Below are 25,434 nucleotides of genomic sequence, written 5' to 3' on the forward strand. Positions count from 1 at the left end.
GGATTCATCACCAACAAACCAACACCATAAGAAGCACTGGGCCCCTAAATAAAATAGTCAGAAAACTGAAATATCCATCAGGAGGGGGCTGGCTACACTCACTGTGACGCAGGCTGAGGTCCCTTATCTGTAATGTTCGGGCCAGAGTGTGTCAGATTTCTGAGTTTTCAGATTTTAGAATTCCTCCATAGACTTCAACTGATTGAACATCCCTAATTTAAAAACCCAACATCCGAAACATTCCAAAATTCAAAACCATCGACACCCAAGTTTCAGATTTTAGCACAGTTTGGATGATGGGCTTTCGGATTAGAGATGTTCAACCAGGAAAACCTTTCAGTGGAACAGTGGGCGCTGACAAAAAATGCTCACAAGTCACACGTGAGAGAGGTGGAGGGGTAAAATGGGGTGGGTCACCCAGAAGCTGGAAGTCATGTGGATGGATCTCAAAAACTTTTGAGTTAAGTAAGAGACAGAGTGAATTTTAAACACTATGTACCACTGATATCGGCTTTTTAAGTATACACCCTTCTAAGAACACATTTAAACAAAGGGATGGATGTTTAAATACATTAGAATCAATGTCAGAGCTAGGTGAGGAGCCGAGCAGGTGGAGAACATGGGGACAAAAACTAAAGCAAGAGAGGCCTGTAGATGAGTCGCTGCCTCCCTGTGCCCTGTGCTGAGTGTAACCACCCTGCTGCACTGGAGCTTAGAAAGGGAAAGAAAAGAGGTAACACTTGAGTTCTTACTGCGCTGGCACTTTACAGCTCATTCAATCTTCATAATAATTCTCTTCGGGGTTTCTCTGACCACTCCCCACTCTGCACTCTACACAGAGGAAACTAAGAGAGGTTCAGCAACTTCCCTAGGGTCACACAGGGAGGAAGTAGCAGAGCCCAGGCTTGACTGTGCTCTTCACCTGCACCTCGTGAGCTTCTGGCTCTCCGCACCCTACTCACAATGAGAACACAGAACCCTTGGCCTTTCTTCTCAGAACCGCAGGCAGCAGAGTGAGAGCTGTATCACACCTCACAGAACCCCTTCATGCAAATGTAAAAATCATCCCCAAAAGGCACCCAGGGGGCAATGCATGGCCAGGAAGGCTGAGCCTGGTGTTCTCTCCCTGCGGCATTCAGGCAGAACGGGACTCTGGCCAGGGAACAAAGGCTTTTCCTGGGCCCTGGTGTTTTGTGAGGTTTTTGCTGGGTTTTGGTTTTTGGTTTTTTGGTTTGGGAAATGCTAGAGATTGAACCCGGGGCCTTCGTGCTGAGCCACAATCCCTGCCTTTTTAAATTTTCATTTTGAGACAGGGTCTCACTAAGTAGCCCAGGCTAGGCTCAGACTCGCCATCCTCCTGGCTCAGCCTCCCAGAGCGCTAAGACTACAGGCATGCACCACCATGCCTAGTGTGGGTCCTGGTTTGTCTTGTGCTGGAAATGCCTGTGTGGGCCTGGCACGGGCACTGATGTATCAGCTAATGTCTCATTCAAGTTGTCAGCATTTTGTTAGAGCCAATTCAGTGAGTGGGTAATTAAGAAAAACCGGGGCCCAGATGGGGAAGCAGATGCTAGCAGTTCCCTGTGTGTGTGTGAGGGGACGCACTGGCGGCCAGCTGCGAGAGCTGGGCTAGAGCGACAGCTACCTAGGGAGGAGCAGGGACAGGAAAGGCCCATTTTAAAGAGGAAGAAACTGAGTCCCCAAGGGGCAAGAGAGCCTGGAGCTGATAGGAGGATCACAGAGTGGGAATGAGAGGAAGACCAGAAGCTTGATGGCGAGGGCTGAGAGGAAGCAAAGGAAGGATTCCTCTGAGGGGACAGGATGGTACTAGGCTTCCAGCCTCAGCGCTACGACTCGCACTGCCTCACCTCATAGAAGTCAACCGTCCTCTCTGTGCCTCAGTTTACTCCTCTGTGAAATGGAAGAAAGAATCCCAGTACAGCCCACTCAAGGTAATGAACTACTGTGTAAAGTGTTGAAAATAAGCATATGTGGTTCATCTGTACAATGGAATATTATTCGGCCTTTGAAAAGGAAGGAAATCTTGTCCTATGTGACAATGCAGATGCATCCTGAGAACATTATGATAGGGAAAATAAACCTGTCTCAAAAAGACACATACTGTTAGATTTCACTTACATGACCTGGGAGAAGCCAATGTCACAGAGACAAAAGTAGAATGGCAGGGGGGATGACAAGTGGTAGCTCAGTGGTAGAGTGCCTGTCTAGCAAGCACAAGGACCTGGGTTCAAGACCCAGCACTGCCAAAAAGAAAGAAAAGGAAGAAAAGAAAACCAGAATGGTCGGTGCCAGGGCCTGGGAGGAGGGGAGCAAGGAGTTGTTGAATGGCTGTAGTCTCAGTTTTGCAAGATGGAAAGACTGGCAGACCAGCCATGTGAAGGTACCTACCACTACAGCACTGCACACTTACAAACTGTTAAGATGGTAAACTTTATGGGTGTTTTTTATCACAATTAAAAATTAAAAACTAGAGAAAAAAGGCAGTCCTGAAACCAACAAGTCTCACACAAGCCACCTACCAAGGAATTTCCACTAGCCATCAGAGAGGTGGGGACAGAGCAAGGGCCTCACAGCCACCTTCTAAGACAGTGACACAGTTGGTAAGGTGAAAACCCAAAGCAGGGCGAGGGGAGATGCCAGGACCTACAGGATCCCACGGGGCAGCTCTGGAGAAACCCCAGGGGCAGCTGAGCCACTTCTAACTTACCTATGAGCCCAGGCGGTGTAACCTGGGCAACGAGCCCACCCTGGGACAACTGCAGTCCCAAGGACCTCTTCAACCCCAGGCTGCTGGGTTTACGATCCGTCTATATAGATCACCTAGCCCTCCTCTTTTAACTCCAGATCTGAGGAGAAGCGCTTGATGTCATTTTAGTGTATATAACAGCTTAAATATAACTTTCCTTACTTTGAATGACTAAATAAAATAGGAGAGAGCAAAGGAAATAAAATGGGGTAGCAAAAAAAAAGAAACTATGCATTCCATTCAAGATTAAAAACACGGGTGCGATACTACATGACTCTAATCCCGCCTACTCATGAGGCTGAGGCAGGAAGACTGCAAGTTCAAAGCCAGACTGGGAAACTTAGGGAACCTGTCTCAAAGCAAAATTTAAAAAAAGAACTTAAGATGAAGCTCATTGCTCTTTAGGTTTAATCCCAAATACTAGTTAGGCAGGAGAGAGGGAGAAAGAATCAGAGAAAGCATAGTTTTCCTGCAAGAAGCAGAATTACATTTTAGACACACTCTCCCTTCCACAATAAAAATTAAACACGAGAACAAAGTGAAGTAGAAGAGGAAGCTCAAGAAATGACCAGTTCAAGGAATCAAATAATGTCATTCCAGAATTAAAGCCAGCCTCAGAGGTAGTAAATAGCAAAACTGCCAGTGCAGAAAACTGGCAGTTTTCTGTGATGCAAAAGATAAGCTTGAGAAGCACCTATAAAACCCAAAGGAGGAAAAAATAAGTGATTAAAATAAAAGAAATATCCTTATGGAAAGCAAACAGCATGCATACATGGACACATGCCATCCCAAAGAGAGGACACCAATGGAATAGATGGAACAAAAATCTTCCTGTTATTAACAGCTACATCTGATTAGTTTGCACCAAGCAAACTAAAGGATAACCAAACAAATAGCTTGGAATAACCAAGCATTTTCAAAGAAAATGAATGACACAGGCATTCAAGAAGGGGGGAGTACAAAAGCAAAACATCATGTGGCTTCTGAGTTATCTTCTAGAAATATTTAACAACATAAGATACAGAAGAACATCTATAGAGTGCTGAGGAATAAAATACACAGTAGTTATATTCACCCACATTGCCACTCACGTGAGAAGGAATCAAAAATATCTTCTTCATAGAAGAACTTAGAAAAAAACGTAGATGAAAGAAGTAGCAAAGCACACTAGTTATTATACTAAATATAATAAAAGGTCCATACTAACAGATTCTCAGACTCTAAATTTTTAAATATAAAAAAAGTTATCCAAAATAAATATAGCTATTGTTTAACGGGCATAGTAGGAAGAAAGGTAAAATAAGTATGTAAAACTACATTAGGTAAATCCTATCAAGAGAAAGCAGGAAGTACTTTATTAAAAAATCACTAGGAAAAGGTCCAAAGGGGTAGAGGTGGTGGGAGGAGATGGGGAAAGGAAAAATTATGAGAAAAGAAAAAAAAAAATGGAAACGAAGTCTATATAAATAGGGAAGGGAGGAGGGGTGAAGGGCACACAGGGAATGGGGAAAAAATAAGAACCAAGATACATCATGTACAGGTACAAGCACCCAATGATAAATGTAAACATATTGTATACCTAAAATGTACCAATAAAAGAATTTAAGCAGAAAAAAAAAAATCACTAGAATTAAAGGCTAATGCTAACCCATAAAAGTGCACAATTACTATGTGTCAATTAAAACAAAATAAAACTTGTCTACTCAAAAAAAAAACCACTAAAGGCAAAACAGGAAATGAATTCTAAATTTACAAAACCTAGAACTGAAAAGAGAAAGTAAAAAATGGGTCAAGGAAGGCCTATATTAACAGATTAAAGGTATAATCTACAATAAAGTGTTGCAAGCAGGTATATTTCTGTTAAATAACCCAGCAATAAAATATATAAAGGAAAACATATAAAAGGAAAAGGTAACAATCAGAAGAAATAATATTGGAAGACATTAATAGACTCTCATTTTTTTTAAATAATAAATGGAAAGATTTAATAATATAATTAGAGCCATACAGAGAATCTGAAAAATATAACTAATAAAGCCAATGATAGGAGGTATATGTCTATATAGCAAACAATAAACCCTTATAGTAGAAATCACTTCTTCTGCAAGGCAATTAAATATTTACATAAATTAACATTTAAAAAGGAATCCAAAAATCTCTAAGTTACAAAAAGCAAAACTACCACTTGCAACATTTTCTCACAATAGAATAACTTAAAAATAAACATATAAAAGAGAAATTACACAAAAATTTAAATTATATTTTTAAAAAATCTTTAAGCTAGAAAAACATCAAAATTAAAATTATAGTATATTTAGGGAAGAAAATAATATCTCATAATAAGGCTTATAGATGAGACCAAACATGTACTCAGAGGAAAATTCATTGATTGAGCATTTTTATTACTAAACAGAAAAAATTAAGGGCGAAGCATTCAAGAATTTTAAAAATTTGAAGACAGATAGGTAAATTTACTTAATATACAAGTATAACAAATTGGAAATATTTTAAGCAGTCAAAATTGACAACTTTAAAAATTTAGTCAGAGGATACGAAAACAATAAAATAGTTCCACATGCTAGTCATTCAACCAAGAAAGAAAGAAAAAAAATTTGGCCAAACAAAAAATAAGATTAGGAAATATAACCATAGAGAAGACATTCTAAAAATAACATTATATTCTGTTCTGTACAAAAATAGTTCAAATCCTGATGTAATGAGTGAGTTTCTAAGAAATCTAAAATTGTCTCAAGAAGAGCAAAGTCAAAAAAGTTACTGAAGACTGGGTGACAGTAGAAAATATCCTCCAAACCCTAATGCGATAGTTTTAATGGCAAGTTATTTTAAACTTTCAAAAGACAGATAATTCCTTCCAATATAAATCATTCTAGGTAGAAACTACAAATAAGCATCTGGCATGTACACTTAAACTCTCATTTCCTATACTCTTAAAAGACAATAAATTGTTTACACATGACAAGGCCTCAGAGTCCTTCTCAACATGGCCATCTCTGCAGCCACTACTAATAAGTACACAATCTGAAACATTTTTACTCTCCATGTTCCAGATCATTGAAAATAATGGAAAACTTTCCAATTTATAACTCACTATGCTAACATAACCTCTATTTTAAAAAATGACAAAAACGGCGCACTAAAAATAAAACTGCAGGGCAATCTCACTAATGAATATAGACACAAAACACTGCAAAATGGACCCAGGATGTATTAAAAGAATGAAACACCATGAGCAAAATGGGTTCCTTTCAGGAGAGTTTAATATTATGAAATCTATTAATATAATTCACCACATCAGCAGATCAAAGGAAGAAAACCATATGGCCATCCGGGTACATAATGAAAAGGCATTTGTTAAAAATTCATCATCATCCCCCCCTTATTACTAAATAGCTTTAGAGTGGGGAGGGGAATGATTCACACTCCCTTGCAAAAGAAAAAAATTCAAATACATAAAAATAAAACTCCTATATCTTACCACTCGCTACCACCTTGATAAAGGTTTTGGTTTTTTTCTTGTTTTTTTTGGTACCGGGGATCGAACTCAGGACCTTGCGCTTGCGAGGCAGGCACTGGAACCACTGAGCTAAATCCCCGGCCCAACCGTGATAAAGTTTTAAAAATAACTTCTAGCAACTCAGAAGGATGTTTAGTGATAAAGAATATATTTCTGAAACCAAAGTAAAACATCATACATGATCACAAAACACTAGAATCCTTCCCACTAAAATAAGAAATAAGACAATACAAGAATACTTATTCAAATTGTTCTTGAAGATCTAGTTGACTCATAATATAAAGGGGAAAATAAGGAAAATCAACATTATTTGCATATATTATTGCCTACCTATTATTCTGTAAACCACAAGAAACCACTTGGAACTAAGAAGATAATATGTTATCTACTGAAAAAAAAAAAACAATAGCTTTCCAATGCACCTACGTCTATAAAGACATAATGAAGGAAGGATACCATTCAAAATTAAAGCAAAAATATCAAATATCTTAGACTACACTTAAAAATAAATATTTAAAACTTAGGTGCAAAACTACAGAATGTTACTGACTCATAAAAGGGAGTAATGAATAATGAGTAAAGAGGCAGAACTTGTCACTGGGCAGTAATACCTATATAATGTTTAAGAATGTCCTCCCCTCCTTCCTCCCTCCTTTTCTTCCTCCCTCTCGCAGATAAATTTAATACAATTATAATCACAATTACAAAGCCAAGCTCAAATGCTTCTTCCTCCAAGAAGCTGCCTTGGATTCTCTTTACCAGGATTCATCTTTCCCTCCACCTCCCTTGGCAACCAGTCTTACAGCACTGATCTCCCTGCAATGTATTACAGATGCCTGGGAACAGAATTCAAACTGATTCAGCACCTTGAGTCCCATCAAGAGTCATCATCCATAGATGGCACAAAATCACGATCATCATCCAAAAGTGAATTTCCAGCATAAATGCAGAAACACCAGTTATCAGAGAATTCTGGCTAGAATATGAGACTGAAAATAATTTACTAGGCATACAGTTTGGTGGCACAGTGCTTACCTAGCATGTGGGGGGCCCTGGGTTCATCTCCATTACCACAAAAAAAGAATCTGCTGAAAAATCAGTACTTGTATAAATAGCTAATTCAAGAACAAGCATGAAATTAATGGAGACTATCTTGGAAAGGTATAGAATTATCAAGTCTCTCCTTTTTTGCATATATTTTCTAAGTGTTTCTCATTGAACACAAACCCCTTTCATAATAGTCAATAAAATCATTTTTTAAAAACTTACTTTATTTCTTTTCCAAGTCAACAGAGATTCCCAAAGCCTAGTACCAATAAATGTCAGAAAAGAAGAAGCATTACTGTATAAGGTAATGTGTTAAAGTAAAGGAGATTAATTTTAAAATATCAAAATATTTTATATATAGATGTCCATTACAATGTAATTTTATAGAAATGAAAAATCAGAACCTAAGTGTCCAACAATGAAGTATGTATGGGTTAAACTGTTTATTCTCTTCTATGAGTATTACATAGTCTCAAAAAATAGCTATTAGGCTGCCGCCTGCCTCACAAGGGCAAGGTCCCGAGTCCGATCCCCAGTATCAAAAAAAAAAAAAAAGTGGCTACTAGGGAAGACAAAGCAGCTAAAGAGAAAAGATAGGGCAAAGAAAATGCAGAAGCAAAACTCTAATATATTATCTTTTTTTTTTTTGGTATTGGGCGATCGAACTCAGGACTTTGCACTTGCAAGGCAGGTAATATATTATTTAAATAACAAAAATATGCTTATAAAATAACTAGAAGAAAATGCACCAAAAATTTAAGAGTGAATGAAGGGAACTAAAATTTATTTAAAACAGTCATTTTATTTCCTTATTTTCTGATTTATCTGCAAATCAATATATTAGCTATTTTAAAATTAACTTATTAAAACAAATATTAGCGCACATATAACTGCAGTTAGGGAAATATCTTGGGTAAGCCACAACTATTGTTTCCCATACAACTCAATAAGCACCTATAACTGCACTCTGGATGCTATGTGATACTTAGAGAAAGATATCTATGCATCCAGAAGACACAGCATGCTGAGAAAGGAACTCCAGAGGCTTTGGGGTTGGACACACCCAGGCTCCCATCTCTACCCTGCACTTCCTATGGCAAGTCACTGATTCCAGGCCAGGTAACAAGACAAGTCACCCAGCGAAAAGGCGCTCCAACTTAGCACGAGAGGTAGTGATTTATATGCTACCTCCTAAGTCTGCTCTTAAGATATGATTCTAGTGTTGATGTTTATGTTAAAGTCATCAAATTAAAACAGGGTGACACCTGTACATCAAGAAAACGCAAGAGAGTTCAGAAATAGACCTAAGTAAATGGAAATTCAATATAAAATAAAGATGGCATTCCAAATCAAGGCACAAAAGATCAATCATTCAATTATTGGTGTTACAGCACATAGCTCACCATTTAGGAAAAACCAGAGCCTGATCCTGTGTCCCTCCTTTAAACCAAATATATTCTAGATGAATAAATCATTTAAATATAAGATTTAAATATAAGGAAATCTATAAAAGATAATAGTAGAAACAAAGATGAGTATTTTTATAACTGTTGTCAAGTATTTGACAATGCTTCCGAGTATTTCCTATTACAAACAAGCCTACTATGAACACTTAACACACACACTGCAAAGTCTACAGATGTATGTATTTCTTGTGTGCATGTTTCTAGAAAATAAAAGTGTTAACTTATTAAGTTGTGTAAATTTGTTTAACTTTGTTTTTTACTATCTTAACCATTTTAAGAATACACCCCAGCACTGTTAAGTATATTCATATTGTTGTGCAACTAATTTCTAGAAGTTTTTCATCTTGCAAAATGGAAACTCAGTAGCTACTAACCAACCTCCCATTCAGCTTCTTCCAGGCTCTGGAAAGAACCATGCTAGAATGCATTTCTAAATTTGACTTAGAAACCTCATGTAAGCAGACAATGAATCACAGTGTCTTTTTCTGATGTCCTCCAAGGTTCATCACTCTCAGAGCATGATAAGATTTCCTTCTTTTTAAGACTGAATGATATTCCATGGCATGGTTTTGCCACATTTTATCTATTCTTCCTCAATGTGCACTTCAGCTTCTTCCACCTTCTGGTTATTATAAATAACACTGCTGTGAATGTGGGTGTACAAACAGCTCTTTAAGATATTGCTTTGAATTCTTTTGCATATATACCTAGAAATGGGACTGCTAGATCAATTGGCAATTCTGTGTTTAATTTTTTTTTTTTGAGGAACCACTGTACTATTTTCCATAGTAGCTGCATCAACAGTTGGGTTTCAGGTACTCCATATTATTACCAACCTGTTATTTTCTCTTTTTTGAAAAACAGTAGCCATACTAATGGATGAAAAATGCTCTGTCCTTTTGGTTTGGAACTGCATTTTTCTTCTAATGATTAGTGATGGTGAACACCAATCAGATATTTGTTGGCCATATGTGCACCTTTTTGGACAAATGTCTATTCAAGAAGGGCTCTGCCTTTGCCATTTTTCAGTCAAGTTATGTTTTTTGTTATTTTGTAGGAGTTCTTTATATGGTCTAGATACTAATCCCTTATCAGTCATATACAATTCCCAAACATTTTCTGCCATTCTGTAAGTTGCCTTTTCACATAAATTCTCAATGTGGCAGTCTTTCAAAGTATGAGGGGAAAAAAGAATATAAAATACAAAAATGTAAATATTTTTAAAAGGTAAGCATTTTATTTAACCACCACCATTACTAAATAACTAGGTTTTAAAAAAAAAAAAGTCTGGAGAAAAAATAACTGGAACCAACCTAAATAACAAAAAGTCAATATAACTAAAAGCTAAAGATTTAAAAAATAAAGAAAAGATAAACACCTGTAAGAGAGAAATAAGCAAAATGATTCAACAGGCAATTCACAAAAGAAAAAATGTCAAGTGGCTAATAAAGAGATATTCAATCTCATTTATTTTGCCTACCTAGCCAAAGACTTAAAATATTAGCAATACAAGGTGATGTGTATAAAACAAATGCTCACAATCTTCTAGTAGAAATATAGTCTTATACTTCCTTCCTAGGCAGGCATCTGGCAAATTCTGTCCACATGTATAATGTAAATGCTCTGTAGTCCACCAATGAGCTTTGCAGAGTGATATTAATGAGATTATCACGTAAGAAACATGAGTGAAAAAAGATGTTTCTTGTAGGGTGGATTATAATAATGAAAAATCAGAAATAACCAAAATCCAATAGAACGTTGAATTTGGGAGCATACATATAGTGGAAATACACTGTAATCAGAAAAATAATTAGAAAGATCTGTATTCATTAATGATGAAAGATATCTCTGAGTTTAAAAAGCAAGCAAGCTACAGAACAGCATGTAGAATATAATCCTATTTGTGTAAAACTATAATTATATATACTTAAATATGTAAAAATGACTGGAATAATGGTCATCCAAATGTGAACAGTTGTTATCTCAGGATTCAGCTTTTTAAAAAAATAACCTTCCTATTTTTCAGGACTGCTTGGATGTTTTTCTAATGAACATGTTATTTGTATAGCCAGAGGGGGGGGAAAAAACCTATTTTCACTTGGGAAAAAACAGGAATGGGAAAGCAACTCTAGGAGAGATATTCCACACTCAGAAACCAGACTAGAGCCTGTCTCCTCTGTGAAGGCACCCCAGGAGGGTGTGGTCCAGAAGCCCTGAGTTCCTGCTCTTGACACTAAGTAGCTGAATGATCCTTAGGCAAGCTATTTAGTTGCTTTGTGCCTTGGTTTCCTCCCTGAAAAATAGAGATGATAACACTGTAATTCTATGTCATGGAATTGTTTTGAGGTTAAAGAGACTAATATTGAGTAAGTTCTCAATTAATACTAGTCTTGTTCTCCATCCAAGCTCACTACTGAAAGCACTTATCTATCTCTGACACATACTAGGTGCTCAAAGTGTGCGGAGTGACTATAAATGGATACATAGATGGATAAACAGAGAGTTGTATGGAAGGATAGATCTCAGAAGGATGAAGGACAGAATAGGTTGATGGGTGGATTGGGAGGTAAATGGATGAAGAGGTGAATAACTAGACCAATTGACGGATGGACAGGAGGTATAGCAGCTTGTGTTTCCCCAAGATGGCCACATCAATATACATCCCATCCTACATGCTCAATGTAACCCTAATACTTCCCTTAGACAGGTGGAATTGAACTGGCCACACCTCTGTAACTGCCAGGAGCACACCAAAAGACTTTGGAGGCTAAGTCATAAGAGGTGAAGCTACACCTGCCTAGCTCTCTCTCTTACTACCTACACTTTCACAGTCTCAAAATGCTATGTATGAGCCCTCCATGCCTGAGATCACCATATGGGGCAGGGGTGAGCAAGGAGCCTCAACTGACTGAGTCTTCAAACTCCTGCCAACAATGAGAGTGGAGAAACCTTTAAGATGACCCCACTGCCAGCCATAATATGACCACAACCACAGAGGTCCTGAGACAGAACCCCCACCAATGAAGCTACTCCCCAGTTCCTAACTCACAGAAATCATGAAAGACTCTTAGTGATTATTAGTGTCTTAAGTCACTAAGTTTTGGGGTCATTTGTTATAGAGCAATAAATAATAGAGATGAGGAGGTGAGTATTATGTATGCAGATGGGAGGATGGACTGACAGACTAGACTAGATGAGATCTGCAGGTGGAACCAAGGAAATCAGCACCACTCTGCACTGGATAGCCAGCCTAGTCCCGTACGTTTCTTTGTCTTACCTAGCTATTGCAATTCTCTCTCATCTCAGTTGTTCACACTTCCAAATACCAGCCTTTCAAGTTCTAATTCTCTGATTAACTGCCCTCCTTCCTTGGAACTAACAGAATATGCTTTTAGGGACCACCAGGTCTAAGCCTTTATTGCACAGTAAGAGAAACTGAGGCCCAAAGAGGGAGAAAACCTACTTAAGACTGGAGACCAGGGTTCCTGCCTGAAAGCCCAGAGCTATTTTCCCTCAGCAGCTTGTGGAATCCAGGTATCCCCCGGGTTGAGTCCTGACTCCACTTCTCACTTCCTGTCACAGTCCCATTAGGGCAGCAAGCGACGATGCCAGCCCTGGCTGGGACATGCCGGAGCTCTTGGCTGCAAGTGTACCTTACATCTGTCTGGGCATAAATTTGCATTCTGAATCCAGGAGGCCCCCATTCCAAGTATGTCAAATGTAATTAATTACAGCAAACCTTCTGCAACTGTTTTCAAACGTGGTATTAAAGGCTTTGTGAACATGGAACACATAACCTACTGGTGTGCTGGGGCACACAGGGAGCTGGGAATAAGAGCTAGGAGTTCTGGGCCAAATTTGCATGACACAGGAAGAGCAGCTTCCCCAGACATGCTGGTTCAGAGCGACCCACAAAGCCAAAGTGAGGGGCATGGGCCTCAATGTCTGAGGACCTCAGGTCAAGTTCCACTCCAGTCATCAATTTCACATCCTTTCAATATTACTGCACCTTCTCTGCGACAAGATGCCACACCTGAGAGCCATTCTGAGACTAGACTGTGACATCCACCTGAATCTGAATCCAAATGTCACTTAAATAGCTACATAACCTGGGTAATTTCTTTCACCTCTGAATCTTCACTTCCACGTATTTTTTTTAAATCCCGGAAAAGAAGGAAGGGTGATTGCACTAAATAATCATAATCGATGTTACACACTTAGCCCAGTGCTTGACATATACTAAGTAAGCATCTGGCAAATGGGTAGTGATTATACTTCAAGGCAGAAAAATTCTGTTTTGTAAAAATAAAGTAAGATAGATACAAATGCTAAACTTCAGACTTTTGATGCAGTTTCTGATTTAAGGAACAAAAATGTATAAGGCTGAATTTCCAACAAGTAGCTCACACTCCTTTCAGAGCACTCAAAGGAGTACAGGGCTAGAAAGTTGGAGATTTGTTGTCCCCTGGGGCAAGTCCCTCCCCTCCAGGTCTCTGAACCAGGTGGAAGACAGGAAGCTAGACAGGCTCCCAGTTCTGGCCACTCACACAGTTTGTGTCCTGGGGATCTTCTAAAAGCCTCTCTCCTCAAATCATTATAGGGGGGCAAACAAGACTCAGCAAAAGAATGGCTTCCATCCCACTCCCCCAGGACCTGAAGCCCATACCCCTCATGTAACCTGACATGGGTCTCTATGTCCACTCTGATTAAAAGACCTCAGTTTAAATCCCAGGACTAAATAGGCTTTGGAAGTTTTTGGCAGCAGAGAAACTGTCAGGAGTTATCTTTTAGATTTGTTTCTGCCCATCTTGTTGGACTTAACTTTCTTTGCAAGTATTTAACTAATGTTTGAGAGAATGGATAAGCAAAGTGGGAAACTAATTTTTTCCCATGAATTACTAAGCCATACCTTTCTTCCACCGTGTGTGTGTGTGTGTGTGTGTGTGTGTGTGTGTGTATGCTCATAAATCTCCATTACCCCTTCTACTTTCACCACCTAGATATGCTGATGCCTACATCATTACATCATCATTATTATTCTGCCTTATGGCAGGTTCTGAGTCCTGCCCTCTGTTCAGGAACCTGCTGAAGCCAGCCACTCCCGCTCTGGGGTTCCACTTCCTTAACTATAGAGGGAACAGGTTGGCTTAGATCAGCAATGTTCAACAGAAATACAGTATGAGCCACATGGTTAATCTCAAGATACCTAGGGGATACATTTTTTTTTAAGTACAAAGAAACTAGTTAAAGTTCCTTTTAACAATGTATCTTATTTAACCCCATATATATTATCATTTCAATACCAATACTTAAAAATTATAGCTGATAACTGTTGCAGTCTTTTCCTAAGTCCTTAAAAATCTGATGTGGACTGACTAGCCACATTTCAGCTTCTCAACAGCCACATGCGGCTACTGATTCCCAGAACATATTGGATGCAGAGGCTCAGATAATCTCCATGAGCCTTTTTAGCTCTAGACTTGTCAGATAAAAAGAAGGCCAGCCTCAGAACAAATTCCACCTAAGGCTAGTAGCACCCAGGGGAAGTTTCCCTTCCCTTCCGCCTCAGTTCAGGCCAGTTTCAGTTTTATTTCAGATCAGTTTCACTTTCTGTTTTTCCAGCCTACATTATAGGAAATACCCACACACAGTTATTTTATAGTTATAGTTATTTTTCCCATTTGATGAATTATTTTTAATTCCCAGACATCCATGAAACATCTTCATTTACTCTCCCTGGGCATTCCAAGTGTCCTGATTATATCCACTTGGCACACAAAACTCTTAGCCCCAAATAAATCAAAACGTTAATTCTCTTCCCAAAATTTCATCTGACCAAAAATTCCCACCCTCACTCCTCCAATTTTCCAAAAGCAAATGTTGGTGCAGATGAGAATTTGTACTGTGGGTCTCCAAGCCAGGGCAGCAGGGCTAGCTCCTCAGGCATGCTGTCTTGGACAGTACATCCAGCACACCTGCCAAAACAGCTTCTGACTTTGAATGTTACCAGCGAACTACAAGCTGGGGACTTACTGAGAGCCACAGAGGGCTCCTCCACAGTGCAGGGGTCATTTCCACCCCTGGGGGAGATAGTGGGATTCTTTCCTCTCTAGGCCCCACCCAGGCCCAGGACTAGCCCCAGAGACTCAAAAGCTGGACCCCTGACCTGAGGCTTGCTTCACTAGAAAATGGTTTTCCCTCCCTGTGTTTTCTCAAGCAGACTTGAGCATCATCTGACTCCATTTATTCTCTTTAGCTTATATGAAGCTCCATTCTGCTTTGTCAGCCAAAATATTTACATCATTTTTCTGTCGACTCAATACCACCCTCACCTCTGCCTCCCTCCTTGCCTTTTTAAGAAAAGGAGTTGTTGCCAACATGTTTCTCCAGTTCTTTGCTGTTTATGAAGTGCTTTCGAGTCCAATGACTCAAGGGATGCTTGCAGGAAGCCTGGCAGGGGTTAGAATGGACCACTCAGACAGATAGACAGACAGACAGAGGTGTGTAAGAGGTCTCAACGCCCAGTGCCTCCAAGAGTGGGGCCACCTATGCTCATGACTGAACATGCTCATGACATGAAGGGCTGGAGGCCAGGCAACAGGACAACACAGACCCTGTGGAAAGACCCCAGAATTCCAAACTTTTGAGCCACAGGCTAGCAAAAAGATAAATAAAATACAAGAAAAGACCAATTAATCTTGTGAGTACAAGTCTGTGACTGTCAGTTTATACAATTTACCCAAAATTTACCCAAAGGGGCACTAATTATCAGTGATCACTACTGATTATAAAAACTATAACATATAATAACCTGACACAACCTACAGGGTTTCAGAACCTTTTCAGACATGTATCTGGTTTCACTCCAGCCCATTTATTTCCCAGATACAGAAACTAAAATGCAAATTGCAGAATGTATGAACAGCAGACATGCCACGACCCCAGGTCATCATCTCAGGAACCCCAGGGTCTGCTTTGCCTCTCCTGGACCATCTACACTGTACAGCAAGGGTGGTACATCCCCTCCAGCCACAGCCACCTCTGTCCCGGCTCCTTCATCTCCGCTTTGAAACCTGATCACTCCTCCCTCAGCCAGAGAAGCAGGTCAGCCAGCCCCCCTTTGATGACAGCCCCAAGGGTATCTAATTATAACAAGGAAGGGAGGAGCCAGGATTCTCTCCCTACTTCTCAAGACCAAATTAACTTTAATTCCTTTTGACACAGTGTATGTGCATATAGCAGGAAAGGCACTGTCTGACAAGTCAGGAAATCTGGGACTTTTAATCCCAATTCCACCTCTTTGCTGAGGTTCTGAATAAATCACTCCACCTTCCTTTGAAGGCCTCAGTTCAGTGTATATGGGGAAGGGGTGGTAACAGGAACCATTAGATCAGGAGAACAAATTGGCTTCTTGTCTCATGCTAAACTTAACTGACTGGTAGCATCATACCAAGAAGTGCTCTGAGGCCACTGGCTAGACTCAATGTAAAAGAATGCCATGATCAATTAGTGATGTCTGCCATAGGCTTGAAAGCAGGAAATGGCACCATGTATGTTACCTATTTACTGTCCCTGGACTAGATGAAAGACAACACACTGCAAATGGAAAGCACTTTGCCAGTTACAGAGCTTTTTTTCTTGTGTATCTCACAACCCTGTACAGCATCATCACCATCACCATCATCAGCATCATCAGCATCATCAGTAACAGTATTATCATCGCCACATTACAGATAAGGAAAACAGGGTACAGGGAAATTAAGTTCTTCGGCAAAGATCACTAACAATTAAGTAGCAGAGGAAGAAGAGAGCCAATTCTTGTCCCACCAACTTCACTCTTGTTCATTCTGGCCTTAGAAATGTGAAACTGATATTCGGCCAGCAGGACAGCTCATCCAGGTGTGCAGAAGGGACTACTCGTTTTCAGGGCTTCCCCTCTTCCACTGACCATTTACACTTCTTAGAGGGGAAGAGCCACAGCAAAATGATGAAACCCACCCAAACAGAAGGCAGGAAAGGGTGCAGAGTCAGGGCTCCTGCTGCTGCTCCTCTCACAGTGAACTCTGACCCTCACTGAACAGGTGGAGAAGCCAAGCCCAGATATAATGAGGTAAAAAGAGCAGAGTTTGGAACTCTCTGAAGTCACAGTGCACCCCACTTCCTCAACTCCAAGATGTCTTAGACCGTGAGATGCATTATGGACTTTATAACAGCTTTTAAAGAAAAAACTAAGAGGGAGAAACTGCTGAAGGTATGCATCTACCGTAAAGGGGCCTTCTCACTAGCAGCAGTATGAAATGTGAGAAAGTGAACATTAAGGACTCTTAGTCTACATTTAACCGGAATTCCATGCTCATGCTGAAATGGGCCAGAAAGTGTTAAAAATAATGGTGTTTCATATGAAATGTGCATGAAAAAAATTAAGCAAACACAGTAAAACTGTTTTCTGTGTTTTTCTATAAAGTCACCTTGAATCTTTGGCATCTGCAAACCAGAATCCACCCAAAGATGGAGTCTGGTTAAACATCAAATCACACATTTAGCTACTTCAAGCTTAAGGGGCCCCTGTATTCTATAAATAGCCCCTGTCATACAGTTCTAGACACATGGCTAAGGAGAGCATCTCTTCACACAACCGTGGGGCATGGCCAAGCACTCCCATCTTTCTAGAATGAGCCATCTGGATGGTGACCTCAGCTGAATTTTCTATTAGTTTTAAACTTTATATATAAAACAAGTGAGGAGGACAAAGGTAAAAGTGGCCAGAAAAACTTTTTTAAAATTCCCCCCAAGACATGTAAAGTCAAAGGAGAATGTTCTCTGAGGAAATCAGCTGGACTTACTATTTCAAGGAAACTATGAGCTTCAGATTCTGCTGTAAAGAAAATGTTGTTTATGGCTCCCTAAGACACTAGTTTTGACCAAATGGCCAAATCCAAATTGGCCATCCACTCTTCACTGGACTCAAATCTGACTGAGCTATTTCCAAAAATCAAATTAAGTCATCAAATATTTACTGAGCTACTGCTCTGAGCCAGACCTTAAAATGAATAAGCCACGAAAAAAAAATGAATAAGCCATGATCTCTACCCTCAAGGAAGTCACCAGATGGCTGGAGAAACAAAAATGCAAACAACCAGATCTCATCTCCACGGGTTTGGGAAGGGGGAAGGAGGTTGACTCTTCCAGGGGGGTCTCATTTCCCATGGGGCAGAGATGAAGGAGGGAAAGGGCATTCTAGGCAGAAGCCCAACATAATTAAGATTTACCTCTTTTAAAGACTGGGCCACAGGCTTGAAAACAAATCCAAAAATATTTGCAGGAGCTAGAACAGCGATGGCGAACCCTTTAGAGCTTTCAAGGATACAAACAGCCCACCCTGGCACACATGCCGTAGGTTCACCACCACTGAGCTAGAACATCCTTAGAATGTGAGCACTAAGAATAACTTTGACACAAAAGTCTCCTCTCAATCTTTTTGAAAGAAAAAAAAAAGTGCACATATTCTGTTGCTGCCTAACTCTGCCCACTGAATAGAAGCCACCAAGTTTCCAGAACTACCCAAAGTAGTGTTGGTGGGACTCAATCACCCCAGATGGGGAACCCCAAGCCACTGGGCCAAAAATCAATTAACAAGTGTTGACCACCTCCTAAGGAGCTCAGCCTGGCTGGGAATTTTGACACACACACACACACACACACACACACACACACACTGCTTCCTTTGATCGTAAATCACCTTCAAGGTCAGCCCCACTTTCCAGATGCAGAAGCTGTGGTTCTAAAGCCAGAAGTGACTTTCTCAAAGTAACACAAAGCTAACCACACCATGAGGGTGGATTTCAAACCCTGGTCTGGCTGACCTCAAATACACCTTTCCATTTTGCCAAATGGAGTGAATGTCAATGTCTATGACCTAGGTCCATCTTGGAGGAATTTCCTGGTGGTACCACGTTCTTGGTGAGGAAATGGATTGTTTCGACAGGTCATCTTTTCCCCCTAAGTTTCTCCCTTTCCTGGGACTCTGACCTTGGTCCTGGCCACCTGCTATCTTTTTGTATCTTTATCCCTCTTTCAGGCAACACATCCAATGACTGCCCCTATCTGGCACTTCTCAACTTCAGCAGTACACATGCTGTGTCACAGTCCTGCAGTTTCTAGCCACCATTTGTCATTTTCAACTACATAATTCTGGCCTAACCCTAGAGGAAGACCACTTTGAGACGAATGAAATGGAGGTGTGGACCACTTTAACCAGAAGGGGCTAAAAGGATGTGCCTCGTTGCCACTAATGCTAATAAACCCTCAAATGGGACTCAAATGGGAAGTCCCACCAAAAAACGAAAAGGGAAGAAAGGTGTTAGTAAACTTCTGAGGCCAACCACAACTGCTACTAGATAGAACATGAGTCTGGCCCTGCACTGGCCAATATGATAGCCATGAGCTTCATGTGGCTACGGAGCACAGGAAATGTGGCTGATCAGAATTGAGCTATGGCAAAAAAGTAAAATGCACACTGGATCTCAGAGACTTAATTACTCTACCCAAAAAAGACTGTAAAATGTCACATTAATAATTTTTATATTGATGACATGTTGAAACAATACTGTGCAAATATTGGATTAAACCAACTATTTTACTATAATCAACATCACCTGTTTCTTTTTACTCTTTTAATACACTACTAGAAAATTTTAAATTATATGCATGGCTCGAATCTGTGGTTTGAATTATATTTCCATTGGACCACATTGGTCTGACATGTTTAAAGATGTGGAACTTTAAGATAGTATCCTGTTGGAAGAAGTTTATTCACACAAAAATAAAGACTCACACAGAGGCCGATCAAAACTAAAAATACAGCACCATTATGGACTAACTCCAGGAAAAAAACTCTTTGGCAATCTGAAGTAAAAGTGAGGAACAAAAGCAACTCTGACAGCTGTCCTTACCAAGATAGGGACTCCACACTACTTTCCATCACCTCTCCTGTGAGAAGACCAAGCAAAGTTGGTACCTCACATCCTGCACCTGCCACTCCGGTACTCTGCCAGGCCAGTTTACGCCCGACCACACATGCAGCAGGACTCCACAGGTGGCCCTTGAAGTGGCCTCAACCAAGGCTGGCACAAGAACCTATCCACACAGGCCACTGAAAGTCAACTCAGTAATGAATCAGAAGATAATGAAAGTATAAGCAATAAAGTGCAGCATATCTGTAGCATATCACAGTGGTTCATCTAGTACAATAACTTTCAAACCGAATTTGATCCACAAAACTAAATGTATTTCACATTATACACATGCATCAGAAAATACCTTTCATGAGACAATACTTACCTCTACCCCGTGTTATGTCTCTGTTTTTTTGTTTGTTTGTTCCCCTGTATTCTATTCTGGTCTCTTTTATCAAAGCTGATTGTGATTCATCAAGTTGACTCCACAACCCATCAACGGATGGTGCTCTGAGGTCTAGCCCTGGTATGGTAATTAAGAGGTTCACTTAGATTTTCACTGCTATTAGACCACTGTGCCTCTTTCTCCAGAACAGGGGAAGAGTCCAGACATGGGCTCAGAACCTCCTCAACATAGTGATCCAGGCAGCTACAACCAATCCCTGGAGATGAGAATCAGAGATGAAACCTATTTATCACTATTCTTGATGTAACCCTAAGTAATCATTTTACAAACACAAGAAATGTTTCCTGCAGCTCTTCAGGAAAAACTGATCTGTCCAAGGTCACACAGCAAGATCTTTTGAGAGCCAGGGCCCCTGAGGGCCCACAACGACACTTCAAATCACCACAGCGGAGACACGGCCAACAGGAAGCATCACATGAACATAAAACGACTGAAATTTCCATACAACCATGAGAAGTCAGCTTTATACGCATCCTGAAGTTCTTGTCACCCACCAAGGAGATGATTTAAGGATTCTGGGGTCAGCGGAAACAGTATGCCAAGAGCTGAGCCAAAGGTGAGCAAGAAACTATGTCTGATATTAGAGGAGTTTTAAATTTTTTCTCAAATGAAACAGCCATTGGCTGTTTATCTTCTAGGACCAGCGAGAGGTGAGCATTACACTGACTGGCCACCTTGTTGCGCTCCTTCTGCAAAAGCAAGAACCCCTGTTCAAGTTCATCTCTGTGTAGGACTTGAAGTATATGCCAATCTTTTTTCCCAGCTTGATCCAAAGTCAAGCTATAAAGCAGGCCCTTGAAACTGCAACCTTATTAAAGAAAAAAAAAAATCCTTAGGCAAAAAAGCAAAACATTAAGTAATGAGTCTCCACTGTGAAACTGAGCATAAATGATCTTTCACCAAAATAAGATAACATCATCAAATTACCACTCCTCAACTCCAATTTACCAGATCTTTTGCCCCATAATAGGAGAGACTGTGATGAACAGACACAGGCTCATAAAAATTGGCTCTTATATCCATTTCTGGTCATAATTCCATCTAAAAAGAGGCGAGAGACACACAGCCCAGGTCAGATCTCAATCCAGAGACACCAATAGAAACAAAAGAAAACTAGCCCCGCCCCCAACAGGACCATCATGCACTTCTATTTCCTTTACAACAAACATGATCAGAATGACCAATTCTGTGGAAGGAAAAAAAAAAAAAAAACAGGTCTACACAAACAGAAATGATTTTCAATTTCAAGCCATCAGTTCCTTTTAAGCCATAGAAAACAGAACAAAATTTCAGCAGAATAAAATGAAGAAATCTGAATTGTATGTCAAGAGATTCCAGGCCACATAAAGGCATGAGTTACAACATTTCTATTCCTTGTACCAGAAGTAATCTGTTATTTATAATTCTCACTTTTTCTCAATGCCCTTACCCCAATCCCACCAGCCCCAGCCCACTCCTCTTCTATCACAGCTAAATTGGGCCTACTATCTCATGAGGCCTCCAGAGCCCCTTGGAAATTATAAATTCCTTGACCGTCCCAGGCATCGGCCTAAATAATTCAAAGGAAAAAAATTTTAATTATGCTACTTAGAAAAAAAAAAAAAAGCTCATTCCAAGTATGTCAGAATGTGGCCAGTCAGCCCTGAAGGATTTCATTACAAAAAAAAAAAAAAAAAAACCCTCCCAAATGCAATGGTGATGATGGGGAATGTCAAACCTGTGCCACTGTCAAATATATTTTACAGAATTAGTATCTCCTTAGAAATCCAATTTCCACAAAACAGGGTGGGAAGCTATGGACTGGGGCCACAAATTCTTTCAAAATCAGCTAGTAGCTGGTCATGGGAGTCCAGAATTCCCTTTCCTTGCCCTGCAACCCACCATGAGCTCCCTACTAAAAGTCCTACATAATCTTGCTCTGCCAAGGCTACCCATATACTCCTTTTGGACAGGAAAATCAGAACTTTCTAAAAAACATTTTTTTGATTCAAAATCCCCAGCAAGTTCAATCTAGATTTTAATGTACCATAAATTAACCTTCCTCTTTGGATAGGGATCCTTTTTCCATCTGTCAAAGTTCAATTCAGTCAATATTTGTCTTCCTAAAAAAATTTTTTTTTTATTTCACCTTCATTTGATTCATTTTTAAGGCCAAAAGAGCCACATGAGACACTGTTTGTACAGATGCTTTCATATTCCAAAGGCAAGTACCTTTGGGTTTGGCTTTTTGTTTGTATTGATTTTTTTTTTTCCCTTTAAAAAAATAAATTTTGCTGCTAGAATCAGCTGAGTTGGTGGTTTACCCCATTTCTCTAACAAAGTGTTCTACCAAGTAAGGTGGATAAGAATCAGAAATTTCATCTCTCTCCCCTTCCCTTTCTTTTTTTCTTAAATCGATAAAATTTATGTTTGGGTTTTTTTTTTTTTTGGTCACAAATTCCCCAAAATGATCGAGGCTAATGGATTTCTTCTCCCTTTGAAAGTAATCAAATTTTTGAAAAATACCAAATGTTAATAAACTACCAACCTACATCATAATCAAAGAGGCCTGAAACCAATCTGGGTATTTTTTAATAATAAATTTTTCAAATTGGAAGAATGAACAAGATAGAGAAGAGAATTGTTTTTTCCCTTACCAAGGATTCCTCAATCCTTGTCTTCATCAATTGATTCAGTTGCATGTCATAAAAAATGGGCTTCTGTGAATCCACTGTTAGTTTTTTCATAATAATGTTAATTATGCATATTTTATTTTAATGGCGGTCTCTCATACAAATCTGTGAGCTACTCAATTTGTATAATATATGAATTTACATTTTTCCCACTGAATATTGCTCAAAAAAGGTTCCTGACATTTTCTAGATAAAACAACAACAGAAAAGAAATGCCTAGATCTTTCAGGAAACAAAATGAGAAAACAGTCTTAATTATTCCATCAAAACAAAAAAAACACACACACGAACCCCAACAAATCCAGAAAAAAAAAAGACAGGATTTCACTCTAACTTTTCCAGCTTCTGTTTTTTCTTTAGAATGTTAGGATTTAAATGCAGTAAAATGTAAATGCAAAATTTTTTTTTTTAAACTACAATTTTTGGGTGTGTCCAAAGCCAACATTTTAGGTCTATTTTCTCTTTAAATCCTTCTTTCTTGGAAACAGAATAACTTTAAATATTGCAAAATGGTAAAATTTGCCATTTTTGCCCGCTGAGCTAAACAAGTTCCAAATTACAATGAAGTGCAATTTCTAATTGCTTCATAAAGCCAATTCTCCCAGTTTTCCCCAAACTCAACAATTTCCGTCCTTTCCTCATTCCAATTAGTTTTTTTCTCAAACTAAAATGAGTTGAGTGGCTACACTGACTTTGCTTTTAGGAGGTTTAGTGGTTTCTCTCCTTCAAGAACTGAATTCATTCAAATTCCATCTTAATTTTCATTTACATATTATCTGGATTTGGCTTCAGAAATAAAAATTTTCTCCATGCTCCTGCAAAGATTAAAGTGAAAAATTTCACCTCCAGAAAGAAAAAAAAATAATCCTTTTCCCTTCCATTGCCTTGTAGAGCAAACTTTTGAAAAAATAAGAAATAAAAATATTTCTTTTCAATTTTAATTTCTTTTTTATTTACAAAATAGTATCCTCTAGGTGGCGTCGTTTTAATGGGAAAAAACTACCGTTTGAAGAAAAATTAGAAAAAAAAATTGAGAAAGGGAAATATGGCCTAAAAAAAAAAAAAGATTGTTGCAAAGATGGGGGGCCTGGAGGGAAAGATCTCCCGAGGGAGGGTCACCGGAGAGCCGGAGCGTAGAGAGGGTCAGGGGGAAATTGCAAATTTAGGGGGGAGGGGGGAGAGCTGGAAGGGGTTGCATTTTTGCAAAATGTGAATTGTCCAAACTGAAATGGCTGCTCTGTTCTCTCGCCGCTTTGTTTTCTGGGCTCCGGTCCGAGCCCGGGGCTGGAGGGGGCGCAGGGGGGGGGACCTCGGAAAGGCACCCCTCGCCGCCCCCGCCCTCCCTACACCCCGCAGCGCCCGGGGGGGTGCTCTCCGGACCCCAACCCTCCGGTCTGCGCCCACAAAAAGCCCGCAAACGCGCCCGGGCACTTTGCATCCTGCAAAGCCGGCGCTGAAGTGGCGCAGCCCCGGGCCGGCCCCCGGGGTCCCCCGCGCGGTGCTGCCCCCGGCCCCCGTCGTACCTGCGGAGCCGCCGCGCCGCCCGGCTGGTTCATGGGTCCGTGCGGGAGGAGGCGGCCCCGGCGCGTCCTGCTCCTCCCGGGCCGGGCTGCTGGTGCGCGCACAATGCCAGTGCCGCCGCCGCCGCCGCCGCCGCTCCCTCCTCCGCCCGCCCCGCTCCGGCCCGGGGGGGGGGGCGGGGGCGGGGGCGCAGGGCGCGCGGGGTGGGGGGGCGCCGGCCCTCGCCCCCCACCCCCGGCCCGCCCGGCCGCCGCGCCGCCGCCCCCCGCCCCCGCCCCCGCCCCCGCCCCCGCCGCCGGCCGCCCTCGCGGGGCCACCCCCTCTCCCCGCGCCCCGCCGCCCCCGGCCGGCCTCGCTGCGCGGCCCGCGGTCCCCGGGCCTCGGCCTCGGCCTCTGCGCAGCACACAAAGCGGGCCGCCCCGGCGCGCCCGCCGCCCGCCCCCCCAAACTTTCCCGTGCCGTGCCCGCACCCCCACGCCCGCCCCACAGGCTCCCTGCTGCCCTCCCTGGTCCTCTGGCCCCTCAGAAATGGCATTTTCTGGTTGAGAAAAAAGTTTGGGGAGCCCGCACTTGGCAGAACACAAGGGGTTAATGGGAACTCCTTACCCCCTCGCCACCCCCCCCCCAAAATTAAATTGGCTTTTAACATAAAAGTTTTGCAAAGCGGGCCTTATGGAGGCATCGGAAGGCTTACTGGGAATATTCCCATTGCCCCTGCCACCCCTACCAAATTCCTAGGAAATAAAAGTTTGAAGAACTGGCCCCATATCAGACAAGAAGTGTTAAGCTGATCCTTTCTAGGGCCCCACCCGCTACAGATTTTTAAATATGTGCGGCGGTGCCCGTATGTGTAATGCCGGTGAAGCGCTATTTCTACCTACTCCTGCCAAATTTTTAAAAATTGAAAAACTGGTCCTATTGTAGAAGAGAGATTAAAGGTGAAGAAGGGTCAGCTTCTCCTCCCATAGCCCCCAATCCTGTGATACAGAAAAAGAAAAATTTGAG

General features: G+C 40.9%; 1 protein-coding gene across 16 annotated transcripts in view; it reads right to left on the reverse strand.

The window, feature by feature from the left end:
- Window positions 1–24,563, reverse strand: part of Znf618 (zinc finger protein 618) — a 177,259-nt gene extending 152,696 nt beyond the window's left edge. For 15 of the 16 annotated variants that reach the window (XM_021262203.2, XM_021262202.2, XM_021262201.2 and 12 more), the window contains exon 1: window positions 24,432–24,557. In XM_021262203.2, coding sequence (XP_021117862.1) covers window positions 24,432–24,464 — 33 coding nt within the window. In that variant the 5' untranslated portion in view covers window positions 24,465–24,557. Of the gene's footprint in view, window positions 1–24,431 lie in introns of all 16 variants that reach the window. The other variant, XM_087183334.1, reaches the window with a different exon arrangement.
- Window positions 24,564–25,434: the final 871 nt, after the last annotated feature.

The sequence above is a fragment of the Heterocephalus glaber genome, unplaced genomic scaffold (assembly GCF_053883595.1).
Source record: "Heterocephalus glaber isolate CG9 unplaced genomic scaffold, H.glaber_assembly_v1.0 deba00001479, whole genome shotgun sequence".
NCBI lineage: Eukaryota > Metazoa > Chordata > Mammalia > Rodentia > Bathyergidae > Heterocephalus > Heterocephalus glaber.